General features: G+C 44.7%; 1 protein-coding gene and 1 pseudogene across 1 annotated transcript; both read right to left on the bottom strand.

The window, feature by feature from the left end:
• Positions 1-3,128: 3,128 nt before the first annotated feature.
• On the bottom strand, positions 3,129-21,037 carry LOC144103781 (venom metalloproteinase BumaMPs1-like). The gene is made up of 14 exons (XM_077636434.1): positions 20,861-21,037; positions 19,829-20,022; positions 18,987-19,079; positions 18,200-18,332; positions 15,470-15,508; positions 15,262-15,389; positions 14,305-14,376; positions 14,115-14,245; positions 12,545-12,594; positions 11,442-11,550; positions 9,663-9,803; positions 8,939-9,092; positions 4,350-4,475; positions 3,129-3,268 (listed from the first exon to the last, which is right to left on the bottom strand). The coding sequence occupies exons 1-14, from the start codon at positions 20,913-20,915 to the stop codon at positions 3,242-3,244; spliced, it is 1,452 nt and encodes a 483-aa protein (XP_077492560.1). The 5' UTR covers positions 20,916-21,037; the 3' UTR covers positions 3,129-3,241.
• Positions 4,769-4,943, bottom strand: LOC144105817 (U2 spliceosomal RNA; annotated as a pseudogene).
• Positions 21,038-21,535: the final 498 nt, after the last annotated feature.

The raw sequence follows: 21,535 nt of genomic DNA, 5'->3' as shown, positions 1-21,535 counted from the left end.
GCTTGCTCACGTTGAACGCAAGGCGGAAGCCTTAGACAGCCTTAAAGAAGATACGGCAGAAGCAACCAGTAATATTCAGAAACAAAGTAAAATTTTGCAGTCGTGTATTAATGAGTTCGAGGACAGAAGCCGGTGAGATAACTTATTTCACGGAATTCCAAATGACTACGAAACATGGGCACAGGCCGAAGAGAAAGTGCTCATCTTGCTTGATAACAAGATATCTTCAGCTGATATACAGCGCGAACATGGAAAAGGGCAACGCAACCCGTCTAAAAACCACCCTGTTATAGTAAAATTTGCCACTTACAAGTCAAAAGAAAAACTTGAAACAAAACAAAACTGAAACAAATCAAAATTAGTGTAACTGAGAATTTTTCACCAGCGACGCGCCAGGCTAGAAAGAAGCTCATCGAATATGCTAAATCCCCTGCCTAGCTCACCTTTCTTCAAGCTTAGTACAATAAGCGGGTCATACATAAGGAGTTCTTTATATACAGTCATATAACAGAGAATATATCCGACTTAGCTTACACTGCCCCTAAGTCTTCTGTCGCTCATAGCCCGCTTTCTAAGAAAGCCTGTCGCCGCGGCCTGCCTCCTTTGAACGAGAAGATACGTCATCATCCGATTAACGCTTACAGAGAGACAGTGGCTATCATTCCTTCTCAACACATGTCTGTTTTGTACATGAATGCGACAAGTGTAAACAAGCACACTGACCTTTCTTCTCTTGTTGATTCATGTTGTGCTGATATTCTGGTACTTACCGAAACTTGGCTTCATGACCGTATTCGCGACACTGAGATTCTTGACTCACCCAACAGGTTTAAATTTTACCGATGTGATAGGACAGCGAGGAAAGGTGGTGTCGTCCCCATAGCTATTAACAAACTGTTCGAATCTTTCTCCCTTAACATCACGTCCGGTTTGGAAATCATATCGGTATGTTCGAAGCTAACGAACCCCCAATATATACTATAGGTGCTTGTTATCGCGCTCCAAACTAATCACCATCATTTGTCTCTGAGCTTTATGACACGATTAACACCGTAACGACACAATTCCGGATTACACCTATATTTTTAGCGGGCGATTTTAATTTTCCCATTATTAGTATTGATTGGTGATGAGCGCTAATCTTATTACTTCTAATTCCTCTACTTGCAAAGAATTGAGACTTATGTTTGTGCTTTAACCTCGCTGAAATTGTCACACAACCTACATGAATAACCGACCCTACCGCTAATTACTGGACCTATAGTTCTCTGCTCGAGCCCTGTATTATGTTCAGAAATAACATACCAGCACTGAGCGATCACCTTGCACTAACTTTTTTATCACCATAAACAGAAAACAACAATGAATACTAAAACCTTGCGCAATCATCGTTGTGCAGGTTTTAACCAAATCAACATCGACTTAGGTGTCTTCCTAACAGAGCTCTTAGGTGGCTTCGAGCTACGCTCCGTTGAAACTAACTGGACATTATTCAAGAATAAGGCTACCGAGATCACTAACCGTTTTAGTCCCATCCAACCTGTCTCGTACAATACAAAGCGCCATGGTATAACTCATTCATCAGACGCTTATCTAACCGAAAGAAACGCTTACGAAATAAACCTCACGTAGCCGATTTCGCTGGTCATCATATCGGTCTGCAAATGATGCTTATATTTTGGCTGTTAAATGCGCTAAAGAAAGTTTCGCCAGCAAGTTTTACCAGCCAAGAACGTAGCGGCGGAATTGAATTAAAAAGGAGTTGGAGAGAACGTAGTGATACTGTAGAAGCTTGGGCAAGTTGGTGTGACACTGTTTTTCAGCAGCGCAGGTGAGAAAGGACTTCTGTCTGTGCACTTGTTTCGTCCTTTGTCTTCTGCGCTGCTGAAAAACCCGCTTCCTTGTCTCTTCGTGATAATGAAATGGCGTTTTTGAATCATTGCGGTTGATTGCCACGAGGCGATAGTAGCGCTGTACTTAAGCTTGGTATTCTCAATAAAAATCAGTTGGAAGTGCAGCATTCGTCCTGTCGTATGTGTGTCTTTTTCGTCCCCGTTTTTTCGTGCTGCTTCGTTTTCTCAAGATGGATCATTACCAACTGGCCCAAACTTCGGTGCTTTTGAAAAACAAAACGTAGTGTTTATAGGATGGGAGATAAATGAAAGATTGCGCCGAAAGCCCCAGATTTAGATCTTGTGGGACTTGTGCTATACATATGCCCCAGCTTTTGTTGCCTTGTAGCCACAAATCACGGCCAGAGTATAGTGTTGTTTGCATAATGGTTGCCTGCTGCCTGTTTCCGCGGTAGCAATTACTGTGAACCTCAGTTCTAAAATGAAGTGTCTGGAGAAGGCCTTTTTCTTCCGCTGTAAAAGAATTCAAAGTTCCTCTGCTTCTTATTATAATCTTTATTTACCTGCTATGAAGATGGCTTTGTTATCCCGTAGAATATCTTGCCAACTATCGGAAGCGTGCGCCTTTGAGCGTGGCGCTCAACACTGCAGTACAGTTTGCCGGAGAAAAGACAAACTAAAGTAATGTCAATCATGACATATCTCACGTTACAATTGCGTGAGTAATTGCTCTAAGCCATAGTTGCACACTAGAGAATCATAACTGGCTGTACGTTGCTAGAGAACTAACTGCTAGGCCTGATCGTTGTTAACACGGATTTAAGAAAAAGGAAGGAAATTCCCGCGATGGTTAACGTTTTGAAATCTCTGCTTTCGCCTATATGTTTCGAGACAACCTCGCAGGCAAAAAAAAATTATATTAGAATTGTACTGAGCACGCAAGACTTCTTCTGTGACGAACTTTGCACCAGTGCACGGACATTAAAGTATACTTTTTACAAGCATTCATATACAATTAAAAATATGTTCGCACCGCTAGCGGAAGTTGTCGGAGATTGGATGTATTGCAGGGTCCTAATTTAGCAAGCTTGGTCTTTTAGAAAGACGGGCCCAAATTCGTGCACATTCGTGCCTGATGGCAATTTTAAACCTTCACTTCACGTCGGTCCTGGTTCTATAATTTCAAAGTTTAAAGAATTTCCGTACAGCGTCGAAACAGTGTTGAAGAGTGAAAAACCTTGCAGCCTACCAGCCTTCAACGGAAACAACACGCCGTATGAATGAAGAAATTTATTTCGAACACAGTATATGAAATATGTGTGTATGTTGGAAAGGTAGACGATATATTGGTGCGCAGGCAGGTTTTTATATCAGAAATATTATTTTGTCTAGACGCAAATGGCGTTCTTGCACCTCTGGAAAGAGAAAGAAATTGTGTCGCCGGAACTATTTCATTTGTCATCACGCACATTTCTGTAGAGACGTTAGTTTGCAAAGGCGAGAATAGTTTCTCCATTTTGCAGGTTGTCCGAAGGCAAGTCTTAACAGACGACTTATATTAAAGTCAACGGAAACTGAGTAACTTTTTTGCGTTCATGCACGGCTTTCAATGCTCTGATTTAAGCATTATTGCATTGAATGTCAGGGCTAACGACATCTGCAGTCTGGCATCGGCCTCACCCCAGTGCAGTGTCACAGCGAGCACAAATGAAGAGAGATTACTGCCCGAAATGTGGACGATTGTGCTGGGATGTTTGCTCGCATGGCTTGGTATTTAATATGTCACACACACACGCACGCACACACACAAATCTCATAAAACGAGAAGAAGCACCTCGCAAGATGATGTTGTCACGCCCTATTAGCAAGGAGGGCCATTTGGTATTTATGCATTTCTTCCGTGAGCAAGGAAACAGATGGCGCTTAAATATTTCCCCATGACTCATTGGTTCTTTTAAAAACGGCGTGGTGGATGGCGGTACGTATGAACAGTTCGCATGTGTTTGCAACTAGTAGTAGTAAGTATTTTTTATTAAAATAATAATAAAAAGGAAGGACAAGATTTTATCTAGGCCCGGCATCTGCCATCGACACTGGAGGACCTGAGCTGGGGCAGCGGAAATAAAGGATAACAGGCAGAATGGAGAAGTGAAATGAAAGAGGTGAGGGGACTGTGTTTGCAAGCCCCATTACATAACTTTATATGTATAGATACATTGCTCCTGATGAGGTAGTTATGATAGGGTTTTTGTGGGAAATTAATGTCTTCGGGGCATCTGACGCGAACAAGCGGTTTCAGTAGTTGTCAAGATACACGGTCGAAATTCTTTACAGAATTAGTTCTGTCTGTAGCAGTTCCTACTACCCACGAGATGAAGTATTGTTCCTGAAGTTCCTCTGGTGTCATACCAACACTATATAGCTTCTGGGGTAGAGACGCGCGGAAAACCTTCGCGCCTACAAAAGAGTAGATTCTCGCACACAGGTAGCCCTCACCTTGAACGGGTTATCCTTGCTGCAACGCATACCATCCACTGCGAATGTCGTCTCAAGCCGCAGCTTTTTTGTTCTCTTTTCCACAACCAAGCAAGATATTCTGCATTTTGAGAGGAAGTGATACAACTGGAAGGGAAAAAGAGAATGGTGGACTTGACTCGTAATGTGTGCAAAAAACCAGAACAGCTTCAAGAACGAAAATTTTTTCTACATCTCTACCTACAGCCCCTTTCAACACTGGCCAAAAAGGTTGATTTACCTGGGACTGCTGTTACTGCTATTGCTGTCAGGAAGAATGAAAAGGAAAGTACACCGGCCTGCCCACTGGCTCAAGCTGAGCCACAACCGCTTCCACGTGCTTAAAGTAGGAGAGTCGATAGATAAGAGAGGAAAGATTAGGAAAGACGCGCGCGCGCTAATATGCCCGGGCCGATCCCGGAGGCAGTGCAATACCGGGCAAACCCGTGCCGGAATGCTTCAAGCACTCCGCCATATTCCAAAAATAAATTTAATATCTTGGGTCCACATGGGACCCGTAGTAGATATTAAATCAGAACCAACCTTAACTGGGGCCATGCTGTCCTCAGGAGTGGGTCATGAGATGCGCAACGTGCCAGACACCAAAAGCGGCATACGCCAATTATTTTATAAAAAAAGCAGGCTAGTTGCAATTTTGTGAATGCGATCTAAATTCATCGAAGTATTTATCTCGAAAAAAAACAAACTTTTTGCTCTTGTTTGCGCTCTGCGAAGTTTCCGCGGAGCAGAAGTTGGTTGGAGTTGAACATGTATAAATCGAGGGAGAAACAGGGTACAATGGCATATCTTATTTTCGAATATTTAACTTGCGTTGTTCTTTTCTGTGGCTTCGTAAGTGAAAACATGTAATAATTCTTCGCAGTTTCTTGGTTCAGTGAAAGAAAAAACATTGCGTCTTAAGAATTTTTTGACATAAATATCGTTAGTTTTACAGCCACAATGATTGCCCCATTTTCGTGCGTGGTAATTTATGCTAAAAATAATTTAAATTTGTTAACCAGAGAACTTTTCAGGGAAATGATCCAAAAGATCGAGAAGAGGGACTTTACTGAGATTCAGACCCAGATTAAGGATCAAGGTCCTTCAGATGAATCATTATAGACACCAACTTCTGTGCTTGTAATCTACCAACTTCATTTAGAGTAGATTTTGTTTGAAGTGAGGAATAATTATTTTAGAAGTCCGGAACCAGCCTTACTGGAGGGACTGCCGAACCGTGCCTGTACTGCAGAACACAGAAGTGACACCGCCTATTTTTATGACGTACATATGCACCTTATGATCCATGGTATGTGGGAAGATGCTTTCTACGCAGAAATTGGCAATAAATTTTTCGTTTTTGTGGCTTGCATGTTTGTGGTTCCGCAACCACATTTTACGGTCGCTCATTTGTGCGATTAAAGTAAACCATGACTGCTTCGAGGTCGTCGTCTGAACCAGAGAGTTATCTGGCGGGAGATTAAGCGCGCGGTGCTAATTTTTTGGTTTGTAAGTACAGAAAGTCAGGATATGATGAGGTATGCAAGCACCTGATTCATGGGCACTTCGCCGCAGCCGTAGCATATATATTTTAACTCGAATCATGCCCATGCCGTGTGGCATCAACGGTCTGCGTCAGCATTACACTATCAGGCACGTCTGAAGTTTTTCCCACGCTTGTCAGTTTAGAATACTTTCTACGAGTCATCAGTCGACAGACAGAGAAGGCTGCAGGCAAGGATGCCTTTGGGCTGCTTTAAACCATTTCCTCCTCCTACTATATACACACTTCAGAGAGCAGTGCTCGAGGTATTCAGACAAAATCTGCCCGAAGTAAACAAAATACGTCATTTCCCTGATGAAGCTACATCACAAAATAACAACAAATTAACTTCTTGAATCTCTGATACCACTAGGAGGACTATAACGCATTGGCAAATATAAATTTCTTGGCCATTTCAGACTGCGAAAGTTCATGGGATAGTGTCGGTGGCACTCTCAAACGTGCGACAGCAAGATCAAGCTTGCAGAGACCTTATCATGACCAAATGATATCACCAGAGGATTTATTTGCCTGTGCCAAAGATAACATAGACAAAAGAAAGCAATCTGGTTGTCATATTCCAAATTACAAGAAAAATAACATAACTGCTTTCGAGATTAGCCATGGCAATATCAGTCAAAGAAACGCGACAGTTCATCCACTTTACACACTCTGCGCTTTTAACACTTCCTGTTGCCATTGCATCATACTCACTCAAGAGTTTAATGGAAAGAAATGGGCATCAATACTTTGGCGGCCTTACTCTTACACTAAAGATTCAAGCGTTCAAAAGTGGAACATGAGTGGATGAGAAAACTGCGGGCAATGGAGACAAATGTCCAGAAGTTTCCAGTTTGCGGGCTATAACACTTCTGCTATGAGTGTCCATGGGCCCATTCAAGCGCAGGTTTAGGGGAAAATTAGGCAAAGTTGGGTACTAACAGTGACCGCAAAACGCACACATCGCTACTGTCTTGGCTTGCTTGACCACACCGTGCCCCAAACAGGAGGTCTGGTGAACTAACGAAAATACGTCGCTTAGGATGCATTTCTACTGTTGTCACGCGAAGCAGCACGCGTTCGCTTCGCAAAGAGCCACAGTGCATTTTCCTACCAGAAAAATACGCGGTGGCACGTATAAAAGTTTTGCACTGAAGGCACAGTAGGGCAATGCCTGTCGAGGTGTTTGGTTATGGGCTTCAAAAAATTATTTTCTGCACTCAAGCAAAATTTACTGCAATTAGAAATTCTAGGTTACAAGGTAAGAAGCTAATGAGTATAATGAGCCAGCTAAATAATTTTATCTCGAGGGCCTTGAATTTTCATTTAGGTCTGAACCTGAGGAAAAATACGTTTTTTTTTGCGAAATTTGGAGCTAATTTTTCTTTAAAGTACTTTGTTTAACGAGTTTAAATTATTTTAAACAGCAACAAATGAAATTATTGTGGTTGAAATATTAACGGCATTTATATAAAAAAATCTTAAAACGGAATATTTCTTTTTTCTTTTGCTGAGAGAAGAAACCGCGAAAAATTATTACATGGTTTCATTCATGGAGTCACAGAAAACAACAGCGCAACAGAAATATTCAAACATAAGATTCCCCATTGTGCCCTGTTTTTCACTCAATTTGTGCTTCTTCGTGGAATCGTCACAGAGCGCTAACGTGGGTGCATTTTTATGCGTTGCATATTGCAATCACTCAGTTCAGCCCTTGGGCGCGGCCGGGCAGCCACCAAACCACGTGACGTGACGTCACGACAGCCGGAGGAAAAGCTGGGCCCCAACTCGCGCGGTCGTGCGCGGCCGCAGCCACCACCCGACTCCCGCTCCTCCCGCTAGGGGCGCTGCGCCGGCGCGTGAGGTCACGGAGGAAAAGCTGGGCCCCAACTCGCACGGTCGCGCGCGGCCGCAGCCACCACCTGACTCCCGCTCCTCCCGCTAGGGGCGCTGCGCCGGCGCGTGACGTCACGGAGGAAAAGCTGGGCCCCAACTGGCGCGGTCGCGCGCGGCCGCAGCCACCACCTGACTCCCGCTCCTCCCGCTAGGGGCGCTGCGCTATGATTGACGTCACGGCATATGTATAAAAGAGCTGCGCTCCTTCGCCGGGACAGTCTTATACCCCTGTCACACGGGCATTTCGAGGGCCCTCGAACCGATAGTCTATCGACTCAAAGGCGATCGAGCGCTGCTACACGGGCAGTTTCAATGGCGATCGAGTCAATAGCCTATCGAGTCAACGGAGCAGCGCGGAACTCCATCGAGATATGCAACGCATTCTTGGCTTAACCAAGCTAAGCCTGGCCATTTTTTTGTTTAAAATACGTCGGTGGAACTCCATTCACGCCGTCACAAACTTTTTTTTTAAACCAATCGGTGACGGTCGCTTTTGGCGTCTGGGACGTTTCTTGTCGAATGACCTGGATCTACCTGCAATGCACAATAGCAATACCTGCACTGTGCTGCAACACTCAATGAACCACGCTTGATTTGGCATGCGAAGTCTTCAAATGACTGCGTGTAATGCTGCTTACTGTTTCACATATTTCTGGCTTCTTACTAGAGAGAGATAAGGTGGGTGAAGAGGAAGGTGGAAAACGTAACTAAAACGCCGTTTCTGTCGGCTAAACACTAATGTGGAGAAGCGAGAGAGGAGGTAAAGAGAAAGGGAGAACAATAAAGTAATTATGAATGACGTCGGTTAAGGACGCTGTCTGTGGAAAGTAACAAATTCTCGCTCAAGCACGACACCTTTAAGAAGAGGACCAGATGCTGGCATTGGTTTCAAACTGACAATCGATGTGACCACCGCACGAAAAGGCTGCTCGCTATCAGCGGGCGAGAACTGATGTGGTTTCGTGCGTAGCACAACGCTCTTCTTTCAGCGCTGAAGGTAGAACATTCACTCATTTGATGATATACAACCACAGATGCCCCAGGCAGGGCTGTCTCTGTAGTATGCTCTTCATGGCATTGTTTATTGCCACCCGCTCTTCTGACAAGAGAATGGGGCCGGCGTTCGCCTCACCTCGAGGTAATAGGCGCTCTCGAAGCCGCGGTAGAACTGCTTGCAGAACGTGTCCCCATCCATCACGTACCCGGGCAGTTTTACAGCCTTGTTGGGCAAGGAGACGATGTGGCAGCTTGTGTTGCTTTCCTTCAAGCAGCTCGAATCATTCCGTCTAAGCAAGAAGAACGCCCGTAATTAACAAACTGCCAAAAGGCCGCATCTCACTCGAAAAAAAAAGATATAAAAGATCAAGCTGAAATTTTACAGAAACATGTCCAACAATTCTGGACAACAGCATTTATGAGCGGGAAACCGTTTATAAAAGCAATTTTTTCACATAATGTAAGATTTCATTATAACAATCAATATATCCGAAGATCAACCGACGGCAGTCTTGCATTTTTTTTCTATTCACGTTTTTGCTATCGTCAAAAGTGTTCCCAATTGCTTTTCTGTAGCAGTCTTAACTGTTCAATGCGATCGATGGAAATACTTTAGAAGAATTATTTTACTACATATCGGAAGAATTGACCATTATCGTCAATATTTCCATAAAACATCATACAATTTTTCAGTTTTCAATATTTTTGCCTGAAAATGTTGGACATATGTCATTGTCTGTTCCAAGTGTTTGCTTTAGTAATAATAAAATACGGTACAGTCAATGTTATAGGCCTTGTAGTTGAAGTGCATTGTTTGCAACTTAGTAAATATATTTAGCGACTATGGAAAGAGTGCTTACGTCAAAAATTCTGCGATAGCCTCTTTGCTGCATTCAGAAAAAGAGTACTCATGCTTTCCTCTTGTGTACTTGCTCATCACGTATCCATCACCGGTTGAGCACTTCCCAGCCGATTCGTAGCCATCGTCAGGGGCACCTAGCCTGCAAGCATACATGCGGGCTTGAAATTCACTGCAGAGCTTTAAATCTTCAACTGCGGCAAATTTAATCATTTTATTACTTGGCCAATTAGGATACCGGGGCTAGAATAATTGTGAATGTGGCTGGAAGCAAGTCTTGAAGAGAGCAGCTTCCCAATCGCACACCTTAACGTGTGTTTTATTGCGTCATTTTCGTTGTACAACTTCCCGGACTGCTTCTCTGGAATGACCACTGTTGCTGAGCCCTGATCTTTGCGTTATATACCGCAAGCCTAGCGTATGAGTAAAACTACGTAGCTTTAATCCTCGATTTCTCGTGTGGTACTACTCAGCACATAAGAGAAAAAGCTTTCGAGGTGGAATATGTGACACACCGTGGAGAATTTGAGGCACGGGACTAGATCGTAAATTTTGAAGGGTCCTATTGTATACTTTTTGCTACATTTGCAGGCAACAACGTTACGAAAAAATGCGTTAAAATTACTTCATTCTCTAAAACGCGTAAAATTTGCGAAGGAAAAAAGAGTTTAAAGCTCTAATTTACTGAATTGTTCAGGTTTACACGTTCAGGGCACTTTTAGACGAAAGGCTACACAGAGCTAGGACACACAACGTGACAATGACACCGGACAGGACAAAGAACGAAAAAACGCAAGAGAAAACGCAAGTGAAGCGTGCGCATAGCAGCCACCTTGAAGCAGGCATCGTTGGATTGAAAGAAGTATACGTTATTAGTTCGTGCTTTGCTCATCGTCGGTGTGCATTTGTAGCGCTCAATCAATAAGCAGAGCGCACCGATCGCAGCAGTGGAATATAGCCTCGCAGTGGTGAGAAAATTTAGCTGTGGCGCTTGTACAGTACTCACGGATTGAAATAGGACATTCGGAGCGCGTGGCCGTCGCTTCATGGAGCGCCGCCCGTAGACGCTCATGGAACCAAGGTGGTGCATTGTGGTATGGCGTGAGAGGGAGAACATCTACAAAGCAGAATTGTTCCTTCCAGTAGCCAATCAGCCGGCCTGTGGTTTACCACATGCCTGCGTGGCACTGCAAGGCTAGCGCTCCGAATGTCCTATTTCAATCCGTGAGTACTGTACAACGAATTCTCGTATATAAAGGAAAAGGTAATGGTTGGGGCGGGCGCGGCAGTGCTTTGCCCTGTGTTTGAACGCACTACTGTTGTATTTACAAATGCAAGCCTCATCGCATTCTTTGTTACTCGGAGAGTACCTTAATAAACAATCGGCTTACAGGGTTCAAGTGGTCAAGAGCACAGTGTTTATAGACTCGGGGATATTTGTTGCTGAATTGTAAGAAAAAAGAAAACATTCCTGAGTTATTACCGCTCTGTAACGTAAGATTCTGTGACAGCTTTTTCGCAGTTGTCAACGTAACACCGTTTATTAATTTTTCGTCCTCTGTGTCAGCAAGCGCGTGACGTAGCTGTGCGGCCACTAGTTGCGTCACTTATGCGCACCAGTCAGCATTGCGCGTTGTGTCGACGTCATGAATGACGCCACTGCATGATGACCAATCAGTGCGGCCCGGTGTTACGCCAACACCGACGCTGCAGAACCGGGAAACGCGGCCTTCAACAGCTGCCGCTGTATAAAACTGCCAGCATGCCAGAGCAAACTTACAGGTGTCCTATCTCGTGAGCCGCGGTACTCACTCCGGTGAATTTGTCAGGCTTGTCTTCCCCGACTGCGCCTCTTTCGTCACTGCAGGCTCGTGACTGGCCGGCAGTTCCTGCGCATTTACCAAGAAACGTGTAAAATGATTGTCACACAGCATGGATAGGCGCATTGTGTTTCGGGAGGAGGGGGCTTCGAGGGCGGTAGGATAGCGAGCAGCAACTTGCTTATGGAAGTGGAAGCGCAGAAACACGACCAGGAATAGCGAGCACGTTTTCTTCGTTTCTACCCGCAGTCGAAGTACTGTGACAGATGAAGATTGCGCGCTATGCGATACGTGTTTATCAGGAGGCGGGAAAACTTTTCTTGTTCACTGAGCGACAAACCGAACGTATGCACATTCTTGGGATCCACAGAACATTCGGCGCGGGAGCTATTAAAGCTTAGTCCAAATTAGACGCGTTTCTACAGTCTCATTCGTGCGCATTATACGACAAGGATGCTCTGCTTTGCGTGCTTAGTGAAACATTACACTTTAAAACTAATACGACATAACAAAGAAATATTGAGCGTATTGCCGGGAATATTTGAGTCCACTTTTTCAACCTCAGAACCTTATCTTATCGGGCACGCAGCTTTTTTTGTTTCCTTTCATCATTGCAGGCGAATTACTTAGCCAGTGTTTTTTCAATGCCCCAAGTGTGTACGCGAGGAATGGCAATCATGCAGCCCTATTTCCACGACGTTGCTGGCTTTCCGCGAAAATGCCGGTGAATTACCTAGGGAGTTGAGTGGCATACCTAAATAACGTGTAGCTGAGAGTTGCAGTCATCCATTCCTATTGCGAGGACTTTCAGCTGCGCTTCTGCTTTTTGACGCTGCCATAGAGAACTTCGAGGACACCAGAAGCCTTGAACGATGGACTATTGCGACTCAGCGGGCAGTTTTTGTCAAATGGGGGACCACAATGAAATACTGGAATACATTTTTTTTTACCAAGGCAGTTGCGGTTTACTTCGTCTACTGTGGTTTCATAACAGGCTGATGATTATAAAATATAGTAGTGAATTTGAAAACATAAAAAAAGTTATGAGTGACGCTCATCGTACCTGCTATGTACGAGCTCTTTCCTCCAGGAATGAGAGAAATCATTTCCCTTCTGAAAAAAACAGAATTAAATTGCTGGGTTAGCAAACTTCTGTACACAATGCTGCATACCCAACTGCAAGAAAAAAAAGCTGAGCCCACTGTTATGATTCATAAGAAGGACACAAGCAATTGAGGACTGCGCAGAGTTCAACAGGACATGGCCATGACGCACTGCTGACTTGCAGGTCTTCCTGTTGCAAGATTTAAACTTGCAGATAAGCGTTGCATTTCTTGCATCGTTAAGGTGGTACAATGTGGGCGAAGGCTTTGCTGTGTTCTGGCGGCTCGCTATGAAAGTCTAAGTACTGGTAAACCAGGCGCCAGAGACCGTTGGAAATCCGGTTGGGTGAACAAGAGAATGGGAAAGTTTCTATTGCTTTCCAGTCAGAGAACGTGAATGGTTTGGTTTATGGCGGTTTATCGTCCCAAAGCGAGTAAGGCTATGAGGGACGCCGCAGTGAAGGGCTCCGGAAATTTCGACCACCCGGGGTTCTTTAACTTGCACTGACATTGCACAGGACACGGGCCTTTAGAATTTCGCGTCCATCGATATTCGACCGCCGTGGCTGGGATCGTCTTTCGGGTCAGCCATAACCACTGTGCCACCGCGGCGGCCTAGAACGTGAATGAAAAAAGGACTGAAATGGAGAGATGGGCACATGGCAACCATAGCTCTCTGTCCTTTCCCTTTGCATGCAAACGGCACATCGTGGCACTAGTAGGAATTAAGCCTTGCAATGGCAACAGAGCTTTAGTCGGACACAACTCAAGACCGAAGCGGCTTGTCCCCTTCAAAGGACACCCTTCCAGCCAATGGCGTCTCCCGATTCTCATGACCCTGCTAGCGTGACAAAGCAGGGAGCGGGCCTACAATGGAGGGAGGGGACTATCTCCTTTCATCTGCCATTCCCTGCATGGTGACGCTAACAGGCTCATGAGAATCGTCCGACGCCATTGGCTGGAAGTGGATCCTTTGAAGGGGACAAGCCGCTTCGGTCTTGAGTTGTGTCCGACTGTAGCCATAATGCTCGAAGCCGAAGGTTATATCGTGCAGTTAGTCAAGCATATAAAGATTGAAAAAATGAAAAAAATAAAATAAATTGACAGCACGAGAGTATAATTAATTTACGAGTACTGAACTAGGTTGTCATCGACGGCGTGGAAAACACTGCGAAATTGAGTGAGGCGCACCTGTTTTGCTTAAAACTAAATGTTTGCTTATGTGAAATGAGTAGGTCGTCACTGACAAAAGGGTGAATAGTCTTAGTGCGTCGTCCATCCTTGCTTTAAATGATTTCTTTCAGTAAGCTTAATGTAAGCTTCGATTGGAATTAACTTGAAGTACGTACAGAAACGTGCTCAAGTAATGGGACACGCCTTGTTGGTGCTGAATTCATTCTCTTTGCGCAAAAAAATCACAATAAAATGGCATGTCACACAAGGTATCCCTGTGCGCGGCAGTGATGGCAATTTTTTATACAAGCGTGCTTGTCTGTTCTATAGAATACCAGAAAAATGTAAATTGCTCACGCTGTGGCCAAGTAGACGGCGTCTGCTTTCTTGTAACTTGAGTCGTTCTTTACCACCTCGTTTAGCTTCTTGAGCGTTTCATTGCCGATGAGGTCGCCGTTTGTCCACAGCTCCACGTAAGGTTCATTTTCCTGAAAACGTGTTTTCACTTGCAATATTTTTGAGAGAGTACCACGTTTCGAGCACTTACCTGAAATGTTCCTTGGATTGTTGTCAAACCAATTGGAACTTGAGGTTTAAGCTGATCTAGTCGAAGACTCACCTACAAAGTATAAAAATTCACGTTGCCGCGTGGATTGGTTTTTGCTTAATTGAGAAAAATGGAGCGGAGGAAAATGGCCTTATTGTGATCAGCTTATTGTGCCGCGCTGAGCCGTACACTGTATGTGCTAAAATGCTAGAACGATGCCTACCAACGCGGCTTATAACTGGTTGCCAGTGGCTCTTGACAATTAAGATAAACTTGAGATGCATTAGAAACTGCTACTTGCATGGAAAATATAGAAGCATGCATTTAGTTCTGCGGCTTTCTCACACGAAATATAACTTTGGTGGATTTATTATAACGGTATTTTTACGAATGACTTACGCTGAGTCCGCCACGCAGCAGTCTTTGGCTTCGAAATGCGTACAGAAACATACTTTAAGGCCAGAATTCTGGGAGTACTTCAGATCTTCAAGTACAGCGCACCAAAAGCCGTTAACTTATTTACTTCGCCGCAGCTTATTCACGACACTGTACTTATCGCTGTTCAAAATGATTATGTGAGGTTGAAACGTATATAGAGATATAGAGTGGCGTTTCGTATTACGTTCACCACGGCTGCAGTTAAAGAGGAGGAATCGGAATTTTTTTTTTCCCCTACTCCTCAGCCGTGTGACTTTCTTTACATGTCTGGAATAAAGTTGACTTGACTTGACTTAACTTCATGCTTGTATTAAGTTCATTCTCTGGGCTGTAAATAAGTTTTATTTACGTTACATTGTTTGTTTATTGGATTATTACAATTTTTATCACGCTATTATACTTATATGCTAGTATCAGAAGTAAAAGCTTCGTTGGGGCGACTTTTGGAGCGTAAAGCAATCTAACATATTTCCCCGATATAGCACCGGCATGCAATTTCCTCAAAAGGGGCACGCTTACCGAGTTCATAAACAGCGTTACATATGCGATCCGGTCTTCGGTACTGTTTTCAAAATGCATAGTGTGATTGTAGTCGCTAATGAAATGAAGCTCGACACCAATGCTGTCCGGTATTGCTTCCCTTGTTTCTGGAAGCAAGAACACACCATAATTGCCCGGATATGGGGTGCCTAGAAACAAGTCGGTTCGGATTGTCGTGCATACGCACCAACTTTTGGGGCGCCTGCTTCTTCAGGAAGATCCTTTTCTGCAGGATGAATGGGGAAGGTAAAAAAAAGTGACCAGAATGACATCACTTCGCATTTACCGATACTTGATTACCTGAGCATTCTGCCTCACCGCCTCAAGTATGTTTGAGCTGTAAATTTTTCATTTATGCCTCGCCATATAGCCAGCTGTCCATCATCGGTATAAAAGCTGTTTCACGTAACTTCCACGCGAAGGCTTAGAAAAAGCGGTACATCGAAGTCTGGTGACAATAGATACTTATTGTTCCCCGTCGTGTCATTTTCGTGTGTTCAAAGCATTCGCTCAGTTTACGTGAAACATCCTGTGTACCAAACTGCATTAAATGTAACTGCAGCTCGCCGCAAGCGGCTGTATGCAAATATTTCTGGTGCGTCGGTTTTTTAAAAAGGCACTGCAATTTGCCTCAAATCGAAAAAAAATATCCAAGTGGATTTACTAAGACACAGACTGCTACGGAAACAGTCCACCCGCTTCATGCGACCAGCAAGCATTTTAGTGCGAGATATGCTGTGTGAGTTGCAGTGATGCGAAAATTTCAGTCGCCCTATTCGTGTTTCCAAGTCCCCCTTGATCAATCAGTCAAAGCAGTGTCCTCATCATTGTTCATGCACTTCGCGCGGCTTTCGAGTTCTTTCATACCACTTTGAATTGATAATTGCGTCGTAGTCATTGCTGTACCATCTCTCCTTTCCAATCAAACCTATTTTCTGATACCGAAGAAGACGTGTTCAGGCCAGCAAGTACGGCAAGCCGAGATCGAAACTGAGATGAGCGTACGAGGGTGGTGCTTTGCGTACCGTACCGATTGCGACTGAAACGTTTGCGTACCGTACTTTCGCATGCCCGTTAAATATTCGAAATAAAGACTACAGCACTTCGTTCGAGAAATGTCTGGAATGACCCATAGCGAGGCTGCCATATTTTTGTTTCAAAAGCTTGTAACTGTATCAAGGCGGCGGTAATTTTTGCGACGTATGAAACGCTACGTTGCCGTTAGGTTTGCTTGACTTAAAGTTAAAAGCAAAATCTGAAATCAGGTTTCGCATCTAGAAATTGTCCTAAGATTGCGTGATCCGGTGTAATTCTCGGGGCAGAGAGGGGAAATTGGTAAACTAAGCTCTCCTGTCTGCAAAAAATACATGCATCTCAAAAATGCCACGAGGGTCGGAATTCATCAGGACAGCTTTTAGGAAGGCGACCAATCAAGAACTTCAGTTTTTTAGAATACAGAATAATGTAGCGGGGCTTGTGAATTTCGCTTCTCATATAAAAAATGTGTAAGGTCAGGATTTGAATTATTCGCTGTCTGGCCAGTACCGCTCGCGGGTATGTGCCATTTGACGTCTGGACAACATGAGCAAGTACAGACTTTGAGATCTCTGAGCTCTGCTACTTCCTGACACGATTAATGAGATAACGCTGAGTTGTAAACTGCTTTAGTGGAGCCTTATCTCCAATCGCTTTGTGCAAAGTAAACGGCACGCCGCCTTGTCTTGCTCAGTAGAGTGGAGAGCTGGGCGAGTCGGTACATGATTGCAGAAAGAAAACCAGCGCACAGGACGGAGACACAGAACAGGAAGACAGGACGACGCTGGACTATCGGCTGCTTTTATTTCAGTAACGGTCACATTTATGCCCTTCAGTATCAAACCACGCTTGCGCACTCACGAGAAATTTACAAGAAAAGGTAGATTGCAGCATCGCAGAGAACTAAAAAAGCAGGTCGATGTGTAAGTGACACGACGGTGAGCCTTCGATAAAGAAATGAAATTTCTGAACTCCTTAACGTAACCATGTTGCACATTGATTGAGGTCTTCATGGTTGCTTGCGATGCTGCATTCTGCCTAACTTGTAAATTTGTCATATGTGTGCAAGCGTGGCTTGATACTGAAGGGTATAAATATGACCATTACTGAAATAAAAGCAGCCCATAGTCCAGCGTCGTCCTGTGTTCCTGTTCTGTGTCTCCGTCCTTTGCGCTGGTTTACTTTCAACAGCCTTGTCTTGTGCCGTTCATGGTCCCATGCTCATTTGCATGGGATTTTAGAGGCGGTAGAAATTGCAGCCACCTTCTCAAGCAAACGTGCTGATATCTTAAGAGGACACCCGCGTTAAAAGGCATACCTTATACCTGGGACCGTATTCCATAACTGCCTATTGTCAATTAGTCCATTTCGTCCTCTACCATTTATCAGTGCGATATACCGGCGGCTTCTAAGCGTCTGTGGGAAGAGACCCGACCTTTGGCTAGTTAGCGAACGGGCCTCACCATTGGCTGCGATGTGCAGCCTATGGCAGCCAATGGTGAGGTGCATCGCCGCACTTTCTCAAGAGCAGGTGACCGGAACTCACCACTGGCTGCTATTGGCTGTAATATTCAGCCAATGGTTAACCATTCAATGGTCGGGTCTCTTCCTATATGCGCTTAAAAGCCGCCGGTATACATTACTGACCAATGACAGACGACCGAATGGTCAAATGGACCATAGAAAGTTATGGAATGCGGCCCCTGGCTTCGAATCTGTGGAACGAGGTCGAGCTACAAAGGGGCACACTCAGTTTCCTAGCAATGCTTTATCGATTCGTTTACGGAGTTATACAGGACCAAAATACACTGATCGCTCGGGATGAAGGCTCAAGATAAGAAAACAATAATGTGCAGAGACCGTACTAAGGTTCTCGGCTTACCGATCAGTGGCTCATCTTCACATATCCCTGCGCTGTTCTGTATCTTGATAACTTTGTGCAGGGCTGGTGTCGTTGAAGATCTTTCCGAGTTAACCACAGGCTCGATCCGATGAGTGAGGTTCACGAGCCCTGTCTGAGCGGATACGGTCGTAAATAATGCGGTGTGCAAAACCGTTGCTAGACGCACGTTCACAGTGGTTGTGTGCATCTTACTGCGCTGCCAGCGCTAGAGATGCATGCTATACAGGCCTAATATTGTTTCTTTCACTACGTGTATCTTCTAAAGTGCCGCGAGAGCAACGGAATTTTCACCACAATCATCATCATCATCGTCAGGCCGACTACGCCCACTGCAGGACAAAGGCCTCTCCTACGTCTCTCCAATTGAGCCAGTCCTGTGCTTCTCACTTCTTACTCTTAATCTCATTCGCCCACTTAACCTTCTGCCCCTCTGCGCTACGCTTGTACCCTTACTGACCATCGGTTATATTTTCTTATTTCTTGGTTATCTTGGTTGTATCTTCCTGATTTCGACTAGGATGTCATTAACCGGCATTTGTTCCGTAACACACTCTTCTATCTTCATGTCTCTTAACGGTGCACCAATCATTTTCCTGTCAATGGTTCGTTGCGTTGTTCTCAATTTATACTGAAATCTTTTTATTAGCCTCCATGTTTCTGCTCATTCATCACAGTGCCTGTAGGCTATTCTACGGTTACACCCAGACTGACCTCGCGACTGTCCAAACGCACGGTAGCTAAACAAGTACATCAGTGGTGCACTCACAACAATATAGTCACTTCCTTGAGGCTTGAGCATCAGGGAGGCATGCTTGCTTGCGTCTTTGTACAAATGTCGCTCATAATAACCTCCGTCGACCTACAGGTGAACCCGAAAAGAGAAGACACGCATGGTTACAGTGTTAGGTTGGCTCTTTTGCATCTAAGGCTTTTTCCTTTTGTGTATTTCAGATCTGTAAATATTTACGCGAATGTGCAGGCTTCACACACGCGGTTGATGAAACGGTCAGATGAACAACGAGGAGAACTGGGCACTTGAAAACGTGACTACTGGGTGGACGGAAGCATCTGATTCATAATCGAAATGTTATCTACAGATCGAACTGCTCTCTGCGAAAATTTCACAATATTTCACACGTGCTTAAATTGCAGAGCCGATAGCCATTCGTTTACCAGATGTGGCCATTGATTTATCTGCACTTGTCTTTAATTGCCCTGGAACTATTTAGGTGACAAGACGTGCGAAAATTACTGATGACAGTGAATTTTTATGGCGCAAGGGCATCTGCGGCCAAAGAGAGCCATGGCACAAGGTATTTTCGTTTGCTCAAGGTGGTCAAAGACCCATTTTCCAAGCATTTCACCCTGAATAAGCCGAGCACAAGACCAGGGGAAATCTTGTACCCATAGTATCCCCGGTGGGTACACGGCGGCACTGGGGATCGAACCCCTCACCTCCCGCATGCGAGGCGGATGCTCAACCACTAGGCCACCGCTGCGGTTTTGCTGCGTATGCGAAAATTGCACACGCTGAAAATAATAAACATACAACATGTCCAGCGCAAAACGCGAGCGTACGTGTCCCGATAGGAGGAAGTTTTTACTCACATACCGCTCGGCGACTCCTTCGTCGGTCACATCTCGCAGTAAAAGCCTTGCGGCCAGAATCGATGCCTTCTTCAAGTTAAGGTGGTAGCCATCGTGAATAATGAGAACTTTTTCTGAGCTCTCTTGCCTATCTTCGAGCACCCGGGGATACACCGTGACGCCGCGTTCATGGAAGTCCGTCTCGTCTTCAGTGGCTGTGAAAATAAAAGAAGGTAGCAGGGAGTACTTCAATTTTGCGAGGCCGTGCCAGGGACTAGCCATACAGGGAGACTAACTAACATGTATGAAATTGAAGTAGAAGACATCTGAGCGTCATGAAGGTAATTTTAGGGGCTTGAGTCTTCCAGATGTTTTTTGTGCCTTGCTCGCTGCGTTCTGCACCTCGTTACCTTTAAACGGCGGCCGTTCAATTGCTTGGCCTTGACTTTGGAGGCAGAAAGTAAACGCCAACCATTTTTTAGATGAAAACTTTTGCTAGCTCGTATGCCTGGTGTAAACTGTCTTTTATCTGAAATTTGCACTGTACGCGCGTCTGTCAAGGGTGCAATAAACCACTTCAAGGAACGGCGGCAGCGCAACGAGAATATGGACAAACACAAGCGCTGACTCGTGAGCGCTTCCAGCAAGTCACGATCATACCGCAAATTTTTTCTGGTAGCACTTGATAGCGAAAATCCTCCAGGCTGGTGGAAGGATACCGTTTGCCATTGTAAAGCGCCTCATAATGTAACTGTGTTTTCATAATATGCTAAAAATAAAGGTTGCGGCAACGTCAACTAAAAATTATGCAAGTTTCAGTGATTTCATATGCATAACCATACCGCGTTATTATGTGAAATACTGTTGCTGAATGCTGCAACTGGCATAGCTCTAAATAAAACTATCTTGCTTTTAAAAGTCTGCATGAACATTTTAGCGAAATGCGGATGCATGGTATCTGTGAAAGACTAAAATAACGAGTCGTGAGATACCATGATTGCCTCTGTTAAGGCTAGCGATTTGATGCTTAAGCAAACATATTGAAGTTCTTACCGGTAGGAGCCACCGCTACGAGCAGTGTACGCAGAAAGAACGCTACGAATGGCATTATCGCGAAGCGAACGCCGCAAAATTTTGACCTTCTCCCAGTTTGGGAAGCTAACGTCCACTTTTTATCGACGTGTTATGAACACTTCTACCTATGTGAACTTCGCACACTTGCCTGCACACGGTCTTTCGTCTGCCCCCACCCCGTTAGCTCGAACCACATCCAGGGTCAGTGCTCTTTCGCTCTCATTTCACTGGCATTAGAGGCGTAGGTCAGTGGATGTTTCAACAGACGGGGTTATCGTCTCCTTGCTATTTGCACGGCGGGGCAGCCATGCGTGCACTTCGAAGTATGCCCGCACTTTTCACTTTCTCTGCCGGCACGGTGAAAAGGGTGTGCGTGCCAAAGCGGCCGATCAAAGCAGTTAATTTTCACAGGTGATCATTCCTTTTATGCAACAGCGTGTCTAATACCTACAATTGTTGAGCTTGGCGCATGATGGCCTTAGATGCCTATGTGCCATAAAACACAACACAATACCTAGAATTAGGATTAGAAAAAAAAAACTATACGTAGAGCCGTTCGTTTCCAGGTTCCATTACTTCATTTAGAATGTCAGGGTCTTAAGCTGAGCCGACATTTTTCAGGAGTTAAACTGCGTTCAAATCTAGTTTAGGGAA

Source organism: Amblyomma americanum, chromosome 9, assembly GCF_052857255.1.
Source record: "Amblyomma americanum isolate KBUSLIRL-KWMA chromosome 9, ASM5285725v1, whole genome shotgun sequence".
NCBI classification, from domain to species: domain Eukaryota; kingdom Metazoa; phylum Arthropoda; class Arachnida; order Ixodida; family Ixodidae; genus Amblyomma; species Amblyomma americanum.
Note: the sequence above shows the minus strand (reverse complement) of the source record. Positions and strands in the feature narration are given on the sequence as shown.

What these genes read in the sequence shown, in the direction of transcription:
- LOC144103781 (XM_077636434.1), bottom strand. Translation starts at nt 20,915, where the DNA reads ATGCCATTCGTAGCGTTCTTTCTGCGTACACTGCTCGTAGCGGTGGCT. An exon ending in TAACGCTGTTTATGAACTCG is followed by an intron (nt 14,377 to 15,261) that starts GTAAGCGTGCCC and finishes TATACTTTGTAG; the next exon opens with GTGAGTCTTCGACTAGATCA. An exon ending in GCTCACGAGATAGGACACCT is followed by an intron (nt 9,804 to 11,441) that starts GTAAGTTTGCTC and finishes GTATGCTTGCAG; the next exon opens with GCTAGGTGCCCCTGACGATG.